This window comes from Poecile atricapillus, chromosome 37, assembly GCF_030490865.1.
Source record: "Poecile atricapillus isolate bPoeAtr1 chromosome 37, bPoeAtr1.hap1, whole genome shotgun sequence".
Lineage (NCBI taxonomy): Eukaryota > Metazoa > Chordata > Aves > Passeriformes > Paridae > Poecile > Poecile atricapillus.
Genome location: NC_081285.1, coordinates 3333800 through 3349996, shown reverse-complemented (window position 1 = coordinate 3349996; position 16197 = coordinate 3333800). Strand labels below are relative to the sequence as shown.

At 64.1% G+C, this 16197-nt stretch overlaps 1 protein-coding gene across 1 annotated transcript; it reads left to right on the top strand.

Annotated features, from left to right (window-relative positions):
* The first annotated feature begins 778 nt into the window (after positions 1 to 778).
* On the top strand, positions 779 to 15003 carry SRPK3 (SRSF protein kinase 3). The gene is made up of 16 exons (XM_058861652.1): positions 779 to 815; positions 2203 to 2260; positions 2478 to 2621; positions 2986 to 3095; positions 3197 to 3305; positions 3422 to 3509; positions 3585 to 3672; positions 3770 to 3876; positions 4662 to 4821; positions 6081 to 6106; positions 7942 to 8110; positions 10503 to 10749; positions 12097 to 12204; positions 12813 to 12883; positions 13903 to 13995; positions 14684 to 15003. The coding sequence occupies exons 1-16, from the start codon at positions 794 to 796 to the stop codon at positions 14866 to 14868; spliced, it is 1785 nt and encodes a 594-aa protein (XP_058717635.1). The 5' UTR covers positions 779 to 793; the 3' UTR covers positions 14869 to 15003.
* The last annotated feature ends 1194 nt before the right edge of the window (positions 15004 to 16197 follow it).

Below are 16197 nucleotides of genomic sequence, written 5' to 3'. Positions count from 1 at the left end.
TGTTTGGGGGGTGGGGGAAGGGAAATGGGGGGAGGGGTCCCCGCTTTGCCCCTCCCCCTCCCCCCCTGAGCATCCAGCCCCAGCTGGGGGAGGGAGGGGGAGGGGAAAAGAGTCCCGGGGGTGCTGCCCCTCCCCCCCTCCCCTCCCCCCCCCGATATTAAAATGATCCCCAGAGCCCCCCCGGCCCCGTCTGTTCGTGGGGGGCTGGGCCCCCTCCCCCCCATCCCCTCCCCCCTTCCCCTCCCCCACCCGGACAGGCAGAGGGGGGAGGGGGGAAGGATTGGGGGTGGGGATTTGCGGCTTTTTTGGGGGGTCCCGCTGGGATTTTGGGGGTCCCGGGCCCGCTCTGGAGGCCCCGCTGGTGTTTACCCCGCGGTTGCCATGGTGATGCGTCGCGCTCCGATGACGCGCGAGGTGGCGACAGCCAATCAGCGTTGAGGGCGGGAACTACGTCACTTTGGGCGCGCCGGGACGAGCGGATCTCTGCGCTGTCTGATCCGAGCGATACCCGGGGGGGGTTTGAGGGCTCTCGGGGCTCTCCGCGCGCTGTCGCGACACGGAAAATATCGCGACGCTCGCGGCGGGTGGGGTTCAGTCTCGTTCTATCGCGACAAAGCGGCGCGGGATCTCCCGGCGGCGTCGCGCTAGGCCGCGTTTCCATGGCGACAGGGGGCGTGGTTAAGGGGGCGTGGCCAGCGCGGCACGGCGGGTTCTGATTGGTTGGTGGGCGGGGCCCGCGGGGTTTCCCCGGCCGCCAGGGGGCGCCGCGCGCAGCGAGGGGCGCGCGCGGGAAATGGAGCTGAGAGGGGGGCCCGGTGAGGAGGGGGCGGCCTGAGGGGAAAATGGGGAATGAGAGGGGAAAATGGGGAATGAGAAGGGAAAATGGGGAATGAGAGGGGGGTTCTGAGGGGAAAATGGGGAATGAGAGGGGAAAATGGGGAATGAGAGGGGGGTTCTGAGGGGAAAATGGGGAATGAGAGGGGAAAATGGGGTCTGGGAGGGCGGCCTGAGGGGAAAATGGGGAATGAGAGGGGGGTTCTGAGGGGAAAATGGGGAATGAGAGGGGAAAATGGGGTCTGGGAGGGCGGCCTGAGGGGAAAATGGGGAATGAGAGGGGAAAATGGGGTCTGGGAGGGGGTCCTGAGGGGAAAATGGGGAATGAGAGGGGAAAATGGGGTCTGAGAGGGGGGTTCTGAGGGGAAAATGGGGAATGAGAGGGGAAAATGCGGTCTGGGAGGGGAAAATGGGGTCTGGGAGGGGGGTCCTGAGGGGAAAGTGGGGAATGAGAGGGGAAAATGGGGTCTGGGAAGGGTCCTGAGGGGAAAATGGGGTCTGGGAGGGGGATTCTGAGGAGAAAGTGGGGTCTGAGAGGGGTCCTGAGGGGAAAATGGGGTCAGGGAGGGGAGTCCTGAGGGAAAAATGGGAAATGAGAGGGGAAAATGGGGTCTGGGAGGGGCCTCCTGAGGGAAAAATGACGTCCCTGAAGGAAAATTGAGGTCCCTGAGGGGAAAATGGGGTATAGGAGGGGGGTCCTGAGGGGAAAATGGGAACTCAGAGGGGTCCTGAGGGAAAAATGAGGTCCCTGAGGGGAAAACGGGGCCCCCCAGGAAGGGTCCTGAGGGTTGGGGGCGATACGAGAGGAAAATGGGGGTCCCGTGTTATGGGAGGGGTCGTGAGGGAGAGAGGGAGGGGGAGCGTGAGGGGAATTTGGGGTTGGGGGGGGGAATTTCGGGGGTCCCTGAGGGGAATTTGGGGTTGGGGGGGGAATTTCGGGGGTCCCTGAGGGGAATTTGGGGTTGGGGGGGGAATTTCGGGGGTCCCTGAGGGGAATTTGGGGTTGGGGAGGGGAATTTCGGGGGTCCCTGAGGGGAATTTGGGGTTGGGGGGGAATTTCGGGGGTCCCTGAGGGGAATTTGGGGTTGGGGGGGGGAATTTCGGGGGTCCCTGAGGGGAATTTGGGGTTGGGGAGGGGAATTTCGGGGGTCCCTGAGGGGAATTTGGGGTTGAGGGGGAATTTCGGGGGTCCCTGAGGGGAATTTGGGGTTGGGGGGGGGAATTTCGTGGGTCCCTGAGGGGAATTTGGGGTTGAGGGGGAATTTCGGGGGTCCCTGAGGGGAATTTGGGGTTGAGGGGGAATTTCGGGGGTCCCTGAGGGGAATTTGGGTACCTGGGGACCCCGCGACCCCCAAATCCCCTCTCCAGATCCCGTCAGGAGAAGGAAAAAGCGCAAAAAGGACAAAAAACCGAAAGCACCCCCAAGGTGAGGGGGGGGTCAGCGGGGTCGTGACCCCCCCATGACCCTTACCCAGAATGGGGGGAGGGGGACACACGAGCGGAGCCCCCTTTTAGGGGCTGGGGGGGGGGGGGACATTCCGGGCCTCCCCTCCCCCTCCTGGGCTATTTTTAGCCCCGCGGGGCCGGGGGGGGGGTGGGGAGGGGCTTGAGGTCATTTCTATTTTGGGGGGGTGATGGCCCAGAATGCCCCGCACCTGCCCCCCCTCCCCCTCCCCAGCTCGGGGGGGCTTCCCAGCGCTCCCCTGGGAACATTCCCGGCTCTTCTGCCGCTCTGGGACCACCCTGGGACCCCTCCCCAGCATGGGAGAGACCCCCGAAGGGACCAGGTATGGGGGGGAGGGCAGAGAGACCCCCAAAGGGGCCGGATTTGGGGAGGGGGGAGAGAGGAGACCCCCAAAAGGGCCGGATTTGAGGAGGGGGGAGAGAGGAGACCCCCAAAAGGATCAGAATTTGTGACAAGCGTGGACAAGACCCCCAAAGGAGCCTGAATTTGGGGAGGGGGAGTGAAGACCCTCAAAGGGATTGGATTTTGGGGAGAGGGGGGAGAGAGAGAAGACCCCCAAAAGCACCAGATTTTGTGACAAGGGTGGACAAAGACCCCCCAAAGGGACGGGAATTTGGGGAGGGGGCAGCACAGAGGGGGTTTGAGGACCTGGGGGGGGGTCCCATCTTTGCTGTCCCCTCCCTCAGGACCCCCACCCCCCCCGGACAGGTGCCCCCCGCCCCTCCCCCGGCGCTGCCCGAGGCTCTGCTGGGCTCGGACGAGGGCGAGCAGGAAGACCCCCGCGATTACTGCAAAGGTATTGGGGCGTGGGGGTCTCTCCTTTATTTTGGGGGGGGTTCTGGGGGGGATCCCCAAACCCCAGAGTGACAATCCCACCCTCCCACGCCCCCTCCCCAGGGGGGTATTACCCGGTTCGCATCGGGGACCTTTTCCACGGGCGCTACCACGTGGTTCGCAAGCTGGGCTGGGGACATTTCTCCACCGTGTGGCTCTGCTGGGACCTGCGGTGAGCTCGGGGACACCCCCGGGGGGGCTTCGGGGGGGCTCCCCTGCAATTCTGAGTGATGGGGAGGGGTCTCCCCTGCAATTCTGAGCAGTTTTTTTCGGGGCTGCTCCGAGCAGGAGGAAACGTTTTGTGGCGTTGAAGGTGGTGAAAAGCGCCCCCCAATACACTGAGACAGCCCTGGATGAGATCAAACTGCTGAAATGTGTGAGTGCACCCCCAAAAAAAACCAGCGGGGACCCCCAAATCCGCCCCCTGAACCCCCTCACGACCCCTCCCCAGGTGAGGGATTCAGACCCCAGCGACCCCAAGAGAGAGAACATCGTGCAGCTCATCGACGATTTCAGGATTTCGGGGGTCAACGGCGTCCGTATCCTTTTTTTGGGGGGGTGTACCCCGAGTTTCCCAGCCCAGGAAGGAAAGGGGAGGGGTCTCAGGGGTCTGGGGGCGCTCCTTGACTCCCCCAGACGTTTGCATGGTGCTGGAGGTGCTGGGGCACCAACTGCTGCGCTGGATCATCAAATCCAACTACCAGGGGCTGCCCCTGCCCTGCGTCAAGAGCATCGTCAGGCAGGTGAGGAGGGGGCTGGGGACCCCCAAAATCCCCCGGGTTTGCTGCTCAGAGCCCCCCCAAATCACCCCAGATCACCCCCGGTTACCTGGGACCCCGAATGTGCTGCCCAGAGACCCCCAAATCCCCCCCAGCCCCACAGGAGTTGGATGGAGGGGTTTGGTTCTAGGGAGGCTGAGATCCACGTGGGGACCCCAAATAGCCCCAAAATCACCCCCAAATCTTCATGGGGACCCCAAATAGCCTTAAAATCACCCCCAAATCTTCACAGGGGCCCCAAATCACCCCCAAATCCTCATGGGGACCCCAAATAGCCCCCAAATCACCCCCAAATCTTCATGGGGAACCCAAATAGCTCCCAAGTCACCCCCAAATTCTCATGGGGAACCCAAATAGCCCCCAAGTCACCCCCAAATTCTCATGGGGAACCCAAATAGCCCCAAAATCACCCCCAAATCTTCATGGGGAACCCAAATAGCCCCAAAATCACCCCCAAATCTTCATGAGGAACCCAAATAGCCCCAAAATCACCCCCAAATTCTCATGGGAACCCCAAATAAACTCCAGATCCTCATGAGAAACCCCAAACATCCCCCAAAATCCCCCAAATTCCCCAGTGGATCCCCCAAAATCCTCACATTTCCCCCTCCAACACCTCCAGACCCCCAAAATCCCTTCAGGGCTTCATTTTGGGTGGGATTTTTACCTGCCCCACCTGCTCTGGGGTTTTTGGGGTGCCCCTGTCAGGTTTTGGGGTGCCCTGGCGGATTTGGGGTGCCCCATTTCAGGTGCTGGAGGGCCTGGATTACCTGCACACCAAGTGCAAGATCATCCACACCGACATCAAGCCCGAGAACGTCCTGCTCTGTGTCCAGGAGCCCTTCCTGAGGCACCTGGCGGCCGAGGCCGCGCGCTGGGCACGGGGGGACGGCCCCCCCCGCAGTGCAGGTACCCCAAAACCTGTCCCCAGCAGTGCAGGGAGCCCCAAATCCATCCCCAGGTGGGCAGGGAACCCCCAAACCTGTCCCCAGGTGTGCAGGGAACCCCAAAACCTGTCCCCAGGTGTGCAGGGAGCCCCAAAACCTGTCCCCAGGTGGGCAGGGATCACCAAAACCTGTCCCCAGGTGGGCAGGGATCACCAAAACCTGTCCCCAGGTGGGCAGGGAACCCCAAAACCTGTCCCCAGGTGGGCAGGGAACCCCAAATCCATCCCCAGGTAGGCAGGGAGCCCCAAATCCATCCCCAGGTGGGCAGGGAGCCCCAAAACCTGTCCCCAGGTGTGCAGGGAACCCCAAATCCATCCCCAGGTGTGCAGGGAGCCCCAAAACCTGTCCCCAGGTGGGCAGGGAACACCAAAATCCATCCCCAGGTGTGCAGGGAACCCCAAAACCTGTCCCCAGGTGGGCAGGGAACCCCCAAATCCATCCCCAGGTGTGCAGGGAGCCCCAAATCCATCCCCAGGTGTGCAGGGAACCCCAAATCCATCCCCAGGTGGGCAGGGAATCCCCAGATCCATCCCCAGGTGGGCAGGGAGCCCCCAAACCTGTCCCCAGGTGGGCAGGGAACCCCAAATCCATCCCCAGGTGGGCAGGGAGCCCCAAATCCATCCCCAGGTGGGCAGGGATCACCCAAACCTGTCCCCAGGTGGGCAGGGAACCCCCAAATCCATCCCCAGGTGGGCAGGGAGCCCCAAATCCATCCCCAGGTGGGCAGGGAGCCCCAAATCCATCCCCAGGTGTGCAGGGAACCCCAAAACCTGTCCCCAGGTGTGCAGGGAACCCCAAAACCTGTCCCCAGGTGTGCAGGGAACCCCAAAACCTGTCCCCAGGTGGGCAGGGAACCCCAAAACCTGTCCCCAGGTGGGCAGGGAACCCCAAATCCATCCCCAGGTGGGCAGGGAACCCCAAAACCTGTCCCCAGGTGGGCAGGGAGCCCCAAAACCTGTCCCCAGGTGGGCAGGGAGCCCCAAAACCTGTCCCCAGGTGGGCAGGGAGCCCCAAAACCTGTCCCCAGGTGGGCAGGGAACCCCAAACCTGTCCCCAGGTGGGCAGGGAACCCCAAAATCCATCCCCAGGTGGGCAGGGAACCCCAAAAGCTCATCCAGGAGTGCAGGTACCCCTGGGTCCCCCAAAAGAACAGGTGACCCCAGAGCTGGGCTGGGCGGGGCCTGCGCTGACCCCGCCCCCCCCGGTCCTGTCTGTCCACAGTGAGCTCAGCACCGCAGGAGGAACCTGTGAGTGTTCTTGCACACCTGGGGGTGTGTGTGTGCATCTGTGTGTGTGTGTACTCACCTGTGAGTGTCCTTGCACACCTGTGTGTGTGTGTGTGTGCACCTGTGTGTGTGTGTGCTCACCTGTGAGTGTTCTTGCACACCTGGGGGTGCACACCTGGGGGTGTGTGTGTGTGTCCTCACACCTCACCTGTGTGTGTGTGTGTGATCACCTGTGAGTGTTCTTGCACACCTGGGGGTGTGTGTACTCACCTGTGAGTGTTCTTGCACACCTGGGGGGGGTGTGTGCACACCTGGGGGTGTGTGTGTGTGCTCACCTGTGTGTGTATGTGTGTGTGTCCTCACACCTCACCTGTGTGTGTGTGTGTGTGTGTGTGCTCACCTGTGTGTGTGTGTGCTCACCTGTGAGTGTTCTTGCACACCTGGGGGGGTGTGTGCACACCTGGGGGTGTGTGTGTGTGCTCACCTGTGTGTGCACACCTCTGTGTGTGTGCTCACCTGTGAGTGTGTGTGCTCACCTGTGTGTGCTCACCTGTGTGTGTGTGTGCTCACCTGTGAGTGTTCTTGCACACCTGGGGGGGTGTGTGTACACCTCTGTGTGTGTGTGTGTGTTCACACCTCACCTGTGTGTGTGTGTGTGTGTTCACCTGTCTGTGTATGTGTGTGCACACCTGTGTGTGTGTGTGTGTACTCACACCTCACCTGTGTGTGTGTGTGCTCACCTGTGAGTGTTCTTGCACACCTGGGGGGGTGTGTGTGTGTATGCTCACACCTCACCTATGTGTGTGTGTGTGTGCTCACCTGTGTGTGCTCACCTGTGAGTGTCCTTGCACACCTGGGGGATGCTCACCTGGGGGGGTGTGTGTGCCCTCACACCTAGGTGTACTCACCTGTGTGCACTCACCTGTGTGCTCACCTGTGTGTGCTCACACCTCTCCTCACTCACCTGTGTGTGTGTTCACCTGTGTGCTCACCCGTGTGTGCTCACACCTCACTCACCTGTGTGTGTGTGCACTCACCTGTGTGCTCACCTGTGTGTGCTCACACCTCACTCACCTGTGTGTGTGTGCACTCACCTGTGTGCTCACCTGTGTGTGTGTGCTCACCTGTGTGTGCTCACACCTCACTCACCTGTGTGTGTGTGCACTCACCTGTGTGCTCACCTGTGTGTGCTCACACCTCTCCTCGCTCACCTGTGTGCACACTCACACCTGAGCACGCTCACCTGTGTGTGTGTGCACTCACCTGTGTGTGTGTGCTCACCTGTGTGTGTGCACTCACCTGTGTGTGTGTGCTTGCCTGTGTGTGTGTGCTCACCTGTGTGTGTGTGCTCACCTGTGCATGCACTCACACCTGAGCACGCTCACCTGTGTACCTGAGCATGTTTTTGCACACCTGCCTGCCCTTTGCCCCGCCCAGGACTCGCCAACATCAAATAAATTCCCCCAAAACAGCTGAAATCTCCCCAAAATCCCCCCAGGAGCGCCTCTTCCAGGGTTTCCCAATCTCTGGGATTTTTGGGACTCCCCAAAATCTCTGAAATCTCCCCAAAGTCACCAAAATCTCCCCAAAATCTCCCCAAATCCCCTTCCCAGGAGCGCCTCTCCTGAGCTCCCCAATCCTGGGGATTTTTGGGACTCCCCAAAATCACCGAAATCTCCCCAAATCCCTTCCAGGAGCGCCTCTCCTGAGCTCCCCAATCTCAGGGATTTTTGGGACTCCCCAAAATCACCGAAATCTCCCCAAATCCCTTCCAGGAGCGCCTCTCCTGAGCTCCCCAATCCTGGGGATTTTTGGGACTCCCCAAAATCACCGAAATCTCCCCAAAATCCCCCCAGGAGCGCCTCTCCCGGGCCCAGCGGCGCCGGCGCCGGCGGCGGCAGCGGCGGCAGCGGCTGCTCCTGAGCCAGAGACTGCGGGACCTGGAGCAGCTCGGGGACAGCGAGGGGACACCGGGGACAGCGAGGGGACAGCGAGGGGACACCCCGGGGACAGCCAGTGACATCGGTATGGACAGGGGGGACACTGGGGACACCTTGGGGACACCTCAGGGACACCAGGGACAGCGAGGGGACACCCCGGGGACAGCCAGTGACATCGGTATGGACAGGGGGGACACCGGGGGGGGACACTGGGGACACCTTGGGGACACCTCAGGGACACCGGGGACAGCGAGGGGACACCCCGGGGACAGCCAGTGACATCGGTATGGACGGGGGGACATTGGGGACACCTTGGGGACACCAGGGACAGTGAGGGGACACCCCGGGGACATGGGGGACAGTCAGTGACATCGGTATGGACAGGGGGGACATTGGGGGGGACATTGGGGACACCCCGGGGACAGCCAGTGACATCGGTATGGACAGGGGGGACACTGGGGACACCTTGGGGACACCTCAGGGACACCAGGGACAGCAAGGGGACACCCCGGGGACAGGCAGTGACATCGGTATGGACAGGGGGGACATTGGGGGGGACATTGGGGACACCGTGGGGACACCTCAGGGACACCGGGGACAGTGAGGGGACACCCCGGGGGCGGCCAGTGACCTCGGTATGGACAGGGGGGACACCCCAGGGACATTGGGGACACCATGGGGACACCCCGGGGACGGGCAGTGACATCGGTATGGACAGGGGGGACACCCCAGGGACATTGGGGACACCATGGGGACACCCCGGGGACGGGCAGTGACATCGGTATGGACAGGGGGGACACTGGGGACACCTTGGGGACACCTCAGGAACACCGGGGACAGCGAGGGGACAGCGAGGGGACAGCGAGGGGACAGCGAGGGGACACCCCGGGGACGGGCAGTGACATCGGTATGGACAGGGGGGACACTGGGGACACCCTGGGGACACCTCAGGGACAGCAAGGGGACAGCGAGGGGACACCCCGGGGACGGCCAGTGACATCGGTATGGACAGGGGGGACATTGGGGACACCTTGGGGACACTCCAGGGACATTGGGGACACCCTGGGGACAGGCAGTGACCTCGGTATGGACAGGGGGGACACCGGGGGGGACATTGGGGACACCCCAGGGACATTGGGAACACCCCAGGGACATTGGGGACACCGGGGGGGACATTGGGGACACCGGGGGGAGCATTGGGGACACCCCAGGGACATTGAGGGGTCCTGAGGGGACACTGGGGACACCTTGGGTACATTGGGGACACTTTGGGGACACTGGGGACACCCCAGGGACACTCTGGGGTCCTCAGGGGATACTGGGGACACCTTGGGGACACCTTGGGTACATTGGGGACACTGAAGGGACACCCTGGGGACACCTCGGGGACAGGCAGTGACCCCAGGAAGGGCGGGGGGGACACCAGGGGGTCCTGGGGACCCCAAACATCCCCCAAATCCCCCCCCCCCAGATCCTGATGGGACACGGGAAGGGACATTGGGGGGACACTGGGGACACCCAGAGACCCCAGGGTGGGGTTTGGGGGGGACACTGGGGGGTCCTGGGGACACCCAGAGACCCCAGGGTGGGGTTTGGGGGGACACTGGGGGGTCCTGGGGACACCCAGAGACCCCAGGGTGGGGTTTGGGGGGACACTGGGGGGTCCCGAGCACCCTGGGGAGGGGGAGAGAGGGGACCTGGGGGTCCCCAGGGTGGGTTCGGTGTCCCCAGGGTGGGTTTGAGGTCCCCAAGGTGGGGCTGGGGTCCCCAGGGTGGGTTTGGTGTCCCCAGGGTGGATTTGGGGTCCCCAGGGTGGATTTGGGGTCCCCAAGGTGGGGCTGGGGTCCCCAGGGTGGATTTGGGGTCCCCAGGGTGGGTTTGGGGTCCCCAGGGTGGGTTTGGTGTCCCCAGGGTGGATTTGGGGTCCCCAGGGTGGATTTGGGGTCCCCAAGGTGGGGGCTGGGGTCCCCAGGGTGGGTTTGGGGTCCCCAGGGTGGGTTTGGGGTCCCCAGGGTGGGTTTGGGACCCCCCAAGAACGATTTGAGGGGCTCTGGGGGTAATTTTGGGGTCCCCAGGATGGATTTGGGGTCCCCAGGGTGGGTTTGGGACCCCCCAAGAACGATTTGAGGGGCTCTGGGGGTAATTTTGGGGTCCCCAGGATGGATTTGGGGTCCCCAGGGTGGGTTTGGGGTCCCCCAAGAACGATTTGAGGGGCTCTGGGGATAATTTTGGGGTCCCCAGGGTGGATTTGGGGTCCCCAGGATGGGTTCGGTGTCCCCAGGATGGGTTTGGGGTCCCCAGGATGGGTTTGGGACCCCCCAAGAACGATTTGAGGGGCTCTGGGGATAATTTTGGGGTCCCTGGTTTTGTTTCTGGGGTGACCCCATGAGGATTTTGGGGGGGGGGGTGGTTAAAGACCACCTGGGAGTTTTTGGGGTGAATTTGGGGGGGGTCTCAGGGTCTCTTTCCTCTTGCAGAAGCCCCCCAGGACCCCCCGGAGGAATTTGGGGGGAGCCCCCCGAGCGGGGGCCTCGTCCTCGGGGGTGCACACGCTGCCGGCGGGGGGCTCCAGCGATGGATTCTCGGGGGGCTCCTGCGCCTCCAGGGGGGGCTCGGGACCCCCCCGGCGCCCCCCCAGCCCCAGCTCGGCCTCGGACTCCCTGTTCACCCCCACCTCCAGCTCCCTCATTTCGGGGGGCTCCGAGGGGCTCCCCAACACCCTCGGTCAGTGGGGGAGGGGCTTAGGGTGGGGGAGGGGAGGGGTCGGGGTTTGGGGAGGGGTTGGGGTTTGGGGAGGGGTCTGGGGGGGCAGTTTGGGGTCTGGGGGGCAGTTTGGGGTTTGGGGAGGGGTCTGGGGGGGCAGTTTGGGGTCTGGGGGGGCAGTTTGGGGTGGATTTGAGAGGCATTTGGGGTTTGGGGAGGGGTCTGGAGGGGTAATTTGGGGTCTGGAGGGGCAGTTTGGGGTCTGGGGGGCAGTTTGGGGTCCAGGGGGGTAATTTGGGGTCTGGGGGGGGGCAGTTTGGGGTCTGTGGGGACAGTTTGGGGTCTGGGGAGCAGTTTGGGGTCTGGGGGGGACAGTTTGGGGTCTGGGGGGGCAGTTTGGGGTCCGGGGTGGATTTGGGGAGGGGTCTGGGGGGGCAGTTTGGGGTCTGGGGGGGCAGTTGGGGTCTGGGGGGGGCAGTTTGGGGTCCGGGGGGGCAGTTTGGGGTCTGGGGGGGCAGTTTGGGGTCTGGGGGGGCAGTTTGGGGTCCGGGGTGGATTTGGGGAGGGGTCTGGGGGTGTCTGGATGGGGGAAATTGGGAGATTTTGGGTTTGGGGTGGGGAGGATCTGGAAGAGCAGAATTTGGGGGGTCCTGTGGGGGGGTGGGGGGGTGTGGGGGCGGGGTCTGGGGTCCCCCAGGGGTCCCCCCCCAAAGCCCCCATTGCCCCCTGGCAGGGGAGGGGGGCGCTCCCGGGGGGGCAGGAGAACCCCCTGGACCCCCGAGCTGCCCCACGGCTGCGGATCAAGATCGCTGACCTGGGCAACGGCTGCTGGGGTGGTGAGACTGGGGGAACTGGGGGGGACTGGGATGGACTGGGAGGGGATTGGGGGGGAACTGGGGAACTGGGAGGGACTGGGGGGGAACTGGGAGGCACTGGGGAGGGATGGGGGGGAACTGGGAGGGATTGGGGGAAACTGGGGAGGGGGACTGGGGAGGAACTGGGAGGGACTGGAAGGGACTGGGAGGGTTGGAGGGTCTGGGGGTAATTGAGGGAGTTTGGGGGGGTTTATGGGATTGTGAGGATTTGAGGGTCTGGGGGATTTTGGGGGGGGGGGTTTATGGAGGTCTGGGGTCTCGGTGTGGGTCTGGGGTCTCCGTGTGGGTCTGGGGGTGTTCCCATGGGTCTGGGGGGCACTCTGTGGGTCTGGGGTCTGTGTGTGGGTCTGGGGGCACTCTGTGGGGTCTGGGGGCTCTGTGTGGGTCTGGGGGGTGTTCCCGTGGGTCTGGGGGTGTTCCCATGGGTCTGGGGGCACTCTGTGGGTCTGGGGTCTCCGTGTGGGTCTGGGGGTGACCCCCCCGTGCCCCCCAGCACAAACACTTCACCGAGGACATCCAGACCCGTCAGTACCGAGCCCTGGAGGTGCTGCTGGGGGCGGGGTACGGCCCCCCCGCCGACATCTGGAGCACGGCCTGCATGGTGGGGAGGGGGCTTCATGGTGGGGAGGGGGCTTCATGGGGAGGGGGCTTCATGGGGAGGGGGGGCTTCAATGAGGGTCCTGCATGGTGGGGGAGGGGGCTTCATGGGGAGGGGGTCTGCATGGTGGGGAGGGGGGCTTCATGGGGAGGGGGGGCTTCAGTGGGGAGGGGTCCTGCATGGTGGGGAGGGGGCTTCAGTGGGGAGGGGGCTTCAGTGGGGAGGGGGCTTCAATGGGGGTCCTGCATGGTGGGGGAGGGGGCTGCAGTGGGGAGGGGGCTTCATGGGGAGGGGGCTTCAGTGGGGGGGGGGTCCTGCATGGTGGGGAGGGGGCTGCATGGTGGGGAGGGGGCTTCAGTGGGGAGGGGGCTTCAGTGGGGGGGGGGTCCTGCATGGTGGGGAGGGGCCTTCAGTGGGGGGGGTCCTGAATAGGGAGGGGTCTTCAATAGGGGGGTCCCCAATGGGGGCAGGGGGGTCCTGTTTGGGAGGTCCCAAATGGGGAGGGGGGCGTCCCATGGAGCCACACGGGGGGGGGATTTGCTGTGGACCCCCTGGGTGGGGGGGGATTCTGCCAGACCCCCCCCCTGGAGACCCCTCCCCAATTCCCGCAGGCGTTCGAGCTGGGCCACGGGCGATTACCTGTTCGAGCCTCACTCGGGGGAGGAGTACAGCCGTGACGAGGGTGGGTGGGGCCGGGTGGGTGGGGCCTGGGTGGGGCATAGTCTGGGTGGGCGTGGCTTCCCTTAATTATGCAAATGAGCATGGCCTGGGTGGGCATGGCCTCCCTTAAATTATGCAAATGGGCATGGCCTGGATGGGCGTGGCCTCCCTTAAATTATGCAAATGGGCGTGGCCTCAGTGTGGGCGGGACCCCCTCAACAAGGCTGCAAAGAGGGCGTGGCCTCGGGGTGGTCTCAGGGTGGTCTGGGGTGGCCTCGGGGTGGTCTCAGGGTGGTCTGGGGTGGTCTCGGGGTGGCCTCGGGGTGGTCTCGGGGTGGTCTCAGGGTGGGTCTGGGGGTGGGTCTGGGGGGGGTCTCAGGGTGGTCTGGGGGGGTCTCAGGGTGGTCTGGGGTGGTCTCGGGGTGGTCTCAGGGGTGGTCTGGGGGTGGGCTCGGGGTGGTCTCAGGGTGGCATCGGGGTGGTCTCAGGCTGGTCTGGGGTGGTCTCGGTGGTCTGGGGTGGTCTCAGGGTGGCCTCGGGGGTGGTCTCAGGGTGGCCTTGGGGTGGTCTCAGGGTGGTCTCGGGGGTGGTCTGGGGTGGTCTCAGGGAGGTCTGGGGTGGCCTAAGGGTGGTCTGGGGAGGCCTAAGGGTGGTCCTGGGGTGGTCTGGGGGGGTCTCTGGTGGGGTCTCAGGGTGGTCTGGGGAGGTCTCAGGGGGGTCTGGGGTGGTCTCAGGGTGGCCTTGGGTGGTCTCAGGGTGGCCTTGGGGGTGGTCTGGGGTGGCCTCAGGGGGTCTGGGGTGGTCTCAGGGTGGTCTCGGGGTGGTCTGGGGTGGTCTGGGGTGGTCTCAGGGTGGTCTCGGGGTGGTCTGGGGTGGTCTCAGGGGTGGTCTCAGGGTGGTCTGGGTGATCTGGGGTGGTCTCAGGGTGATCTGGGGTGGTCTCAGGGTGGTCTCAGGGTGTGGTCTCAGGGTGGGCGTGGCTTTAAGGGGTGGGGTGTGGCTGAAGTGGGGCGTGTCCCGCCATGCCCCGCCCCCTCACAGACCACATTGCCCACGTGATCGAGCTGCTGGGGGAGATTCCCCGGCATGTGGCGCTGGGCGGCCGCTACTCCCGGGAATTCTTCAACCGGAGAGGTGAGGGCGGGGCCGGGGGGCGGGGCCCCTGGGGGCGGGGTTATGTAAATGAGGGGGCCACGCCCACAGGGGGTGTGGTCACAGGAAAGGGGGGCGTGACTCGAGCACTGAGGAACATGAAATGGGTCCCATGGCCCCACCCATGAGGGGAGGGGGCCTGTCCTGACCACACCCATGGGTGGTGTCACGTGATTGGGGTGTGGCCTGGCCACACCCATGGGTGCTGTCACGTGATTGGGGCATGGCCTGACCACACCCATGGGTGGTGTCACGTGATTGGGGTGTGGCCTGACCACACCCATGGGTGGTGTCACGTGATTGGGGCGTGGCCTGACCACACCCATGGGTGGTGTCACGTGATTGGGGTGTGGCCTGACCACACCCATGGGTGGTGCCACGTGATTGGGGTGTGGCCTGACCACACCCAATGGGGCGGGGGCTGTATCTCAATTGGGGTGTGTCACATGACCCAGGGGAAAGGGTGTGGCCTGACCACACCCATTGGGGCATGGCCTGACCACACCCATGGGTGGTGTCACGTGATTGGGGCATGGCCTGACCACACCCATGGGGGCGGGGCTACACCTCAATTTGGGTGTGTCACATGACCAAGGAAGGGGCGTGTCCTGACCACACCCTCAAAGGGGCGTGGCCGCGCCTTTGGGTCCTGACCCCGCCCCTTTTCCAGGTGAGCTGCGGCACATCCGGCACCTGCGGCCCTGGGGGGCTGCGGGCGGTGCTGCAGGAGAAATACGAGTGGCCGCGGGGGCCGGCGGCCGCCTTCGCCCGATTCCTGCGGCCAATGCTGGCCTTCGAGCCCGCCGCAGAGCCACGGCCCAGCAGTGCCTGCAGCACCCCTGGCTCCGCCCCTGACACGCCCACGGACACGATAAACCACGGCCTCGGTGTTTCTTGGGGTCCTGGGAAGGGGTTTTTGGGGTTCTCTGGGAGTTTCTGGGGTTCTCTGGGGGTTTTTTGGGGTGATCCAAATGGCCACGGCCCAGCAGTGCCTGCAGCACCCCTGGCTCCGCCCCTGACACGCCCACGGACACGATATAACCACGGCCTCGGTGTTTGTTGGGGTCCTGGAAGGGTTTTTGGGGTTCTCTGGGGTTTTTGGGGGTTCTCTGGGGGTTTTTTGGGGTGATCCAATGGCCACAGCCCAACAGTGGCTGCAGCACCCCTGGCTCCGCCCCTGACACGCCCAGAGCCAGGATAAACCACGGCCTCAGCGTTTGTTGGGGTCCTGGAAGGGTTTTTGGGGTTCTCTGGGGGTTTTTGGGGTCCTGGAGGGTTTTTTGGGATGATCCAAATGGCCACGGCCCAGCAGTGCCTGCAGCACCCCTGGCTCCGCCCCTGACATGCCCAGAGCCACGCCCAGAGCCAGGATAAACCACGGCCGCGGCGCAGCGCTCTGGGGGGGTTATTGGTGCCCTGGAAGGGTTTTTGGGGGTTCTCTGGGGGTTTTTGGGGGTCCTGGGCAGGGTTTGGGGTGGTCCAAATGGTCGTGGCCTGCAAAACCCCTGGCTCCGCCCCTAGACACGCCCCTAACCCCGCCCCACCACAATAAACCACGGCACGGCGCTCCTGGTGGTCCTGGGGTGTTTATTTGGGGTCCTGTGAGGGTTTGGGGTGGTCCTGGAGGAGTTTGGGTGGTCTTGAGGTGAGTTTTGGGGTCCTGTGGGGGTTTGGGGGTGGCCCTGGGGGGGTTTGGTGGTCCTGAGGTGGTCTTTTGGGGGTCCTGGGGGGAATTGGGGGGTGGTCCTGGGGGGGGCTCTGGGGTCCTGTGAGGGGTTTGTGGTGGTCCTGGGGGTGTTTTTTGGGGGTCCTGTGAGGGTTTGTGGTGGTCCTGGGGTGTTTTTTGGGGTCCCTGGAGGTGTTCTGTGTGGTCCTGTGAGGTCCCCAGAGGTGTTTTGGGGTGCTGGGGGTGGTTTTGGGGTCCCAGGGGTGTCGGTTGTGTGGTCCTGAGGGGTCCTGGGGTGTCCCAGAGGTGGTTTTGGGGTCCCAGGAGCTCTTTGTGTGTGGTCCTGGGGGTGTTTTTGTGGTCCTGGGGGTGTTTTGGGGGGTCCTGGGGGTGTTTTTGGGGTCCTGGGGGTGTTTTTGGGGGGTCCTGGGGGTGTGTTTGGGGTCCTGGGAATCCCAGAGGTGTTTTGGGGTCCTGATGTGTGTTGGGGTCCCTTGGTGCTCATCGTGGTCCTGGAG

Coding starts and splice junctions, on each gene's coding strand:
- SRPK3 (XM_058861652.1), top strand. CDS start 794: ATGGAGCTGAGAGGGGGGCCCG. Junction 2,261..2,477: donor AAACCGAAAGCACCCCCAAG/GTGAGGGGGGGG, acceptor GTGATGGCCCAG/AATGCCCCGCACCTGCCCCC. Junction 4,822..6,080: donor CGGCCCCCCCCGCAGTGCAG/GTACCCCAAAAC, acceptor GTCTGTCCACAG/TGAGCTCAGCACCGCAGGAG.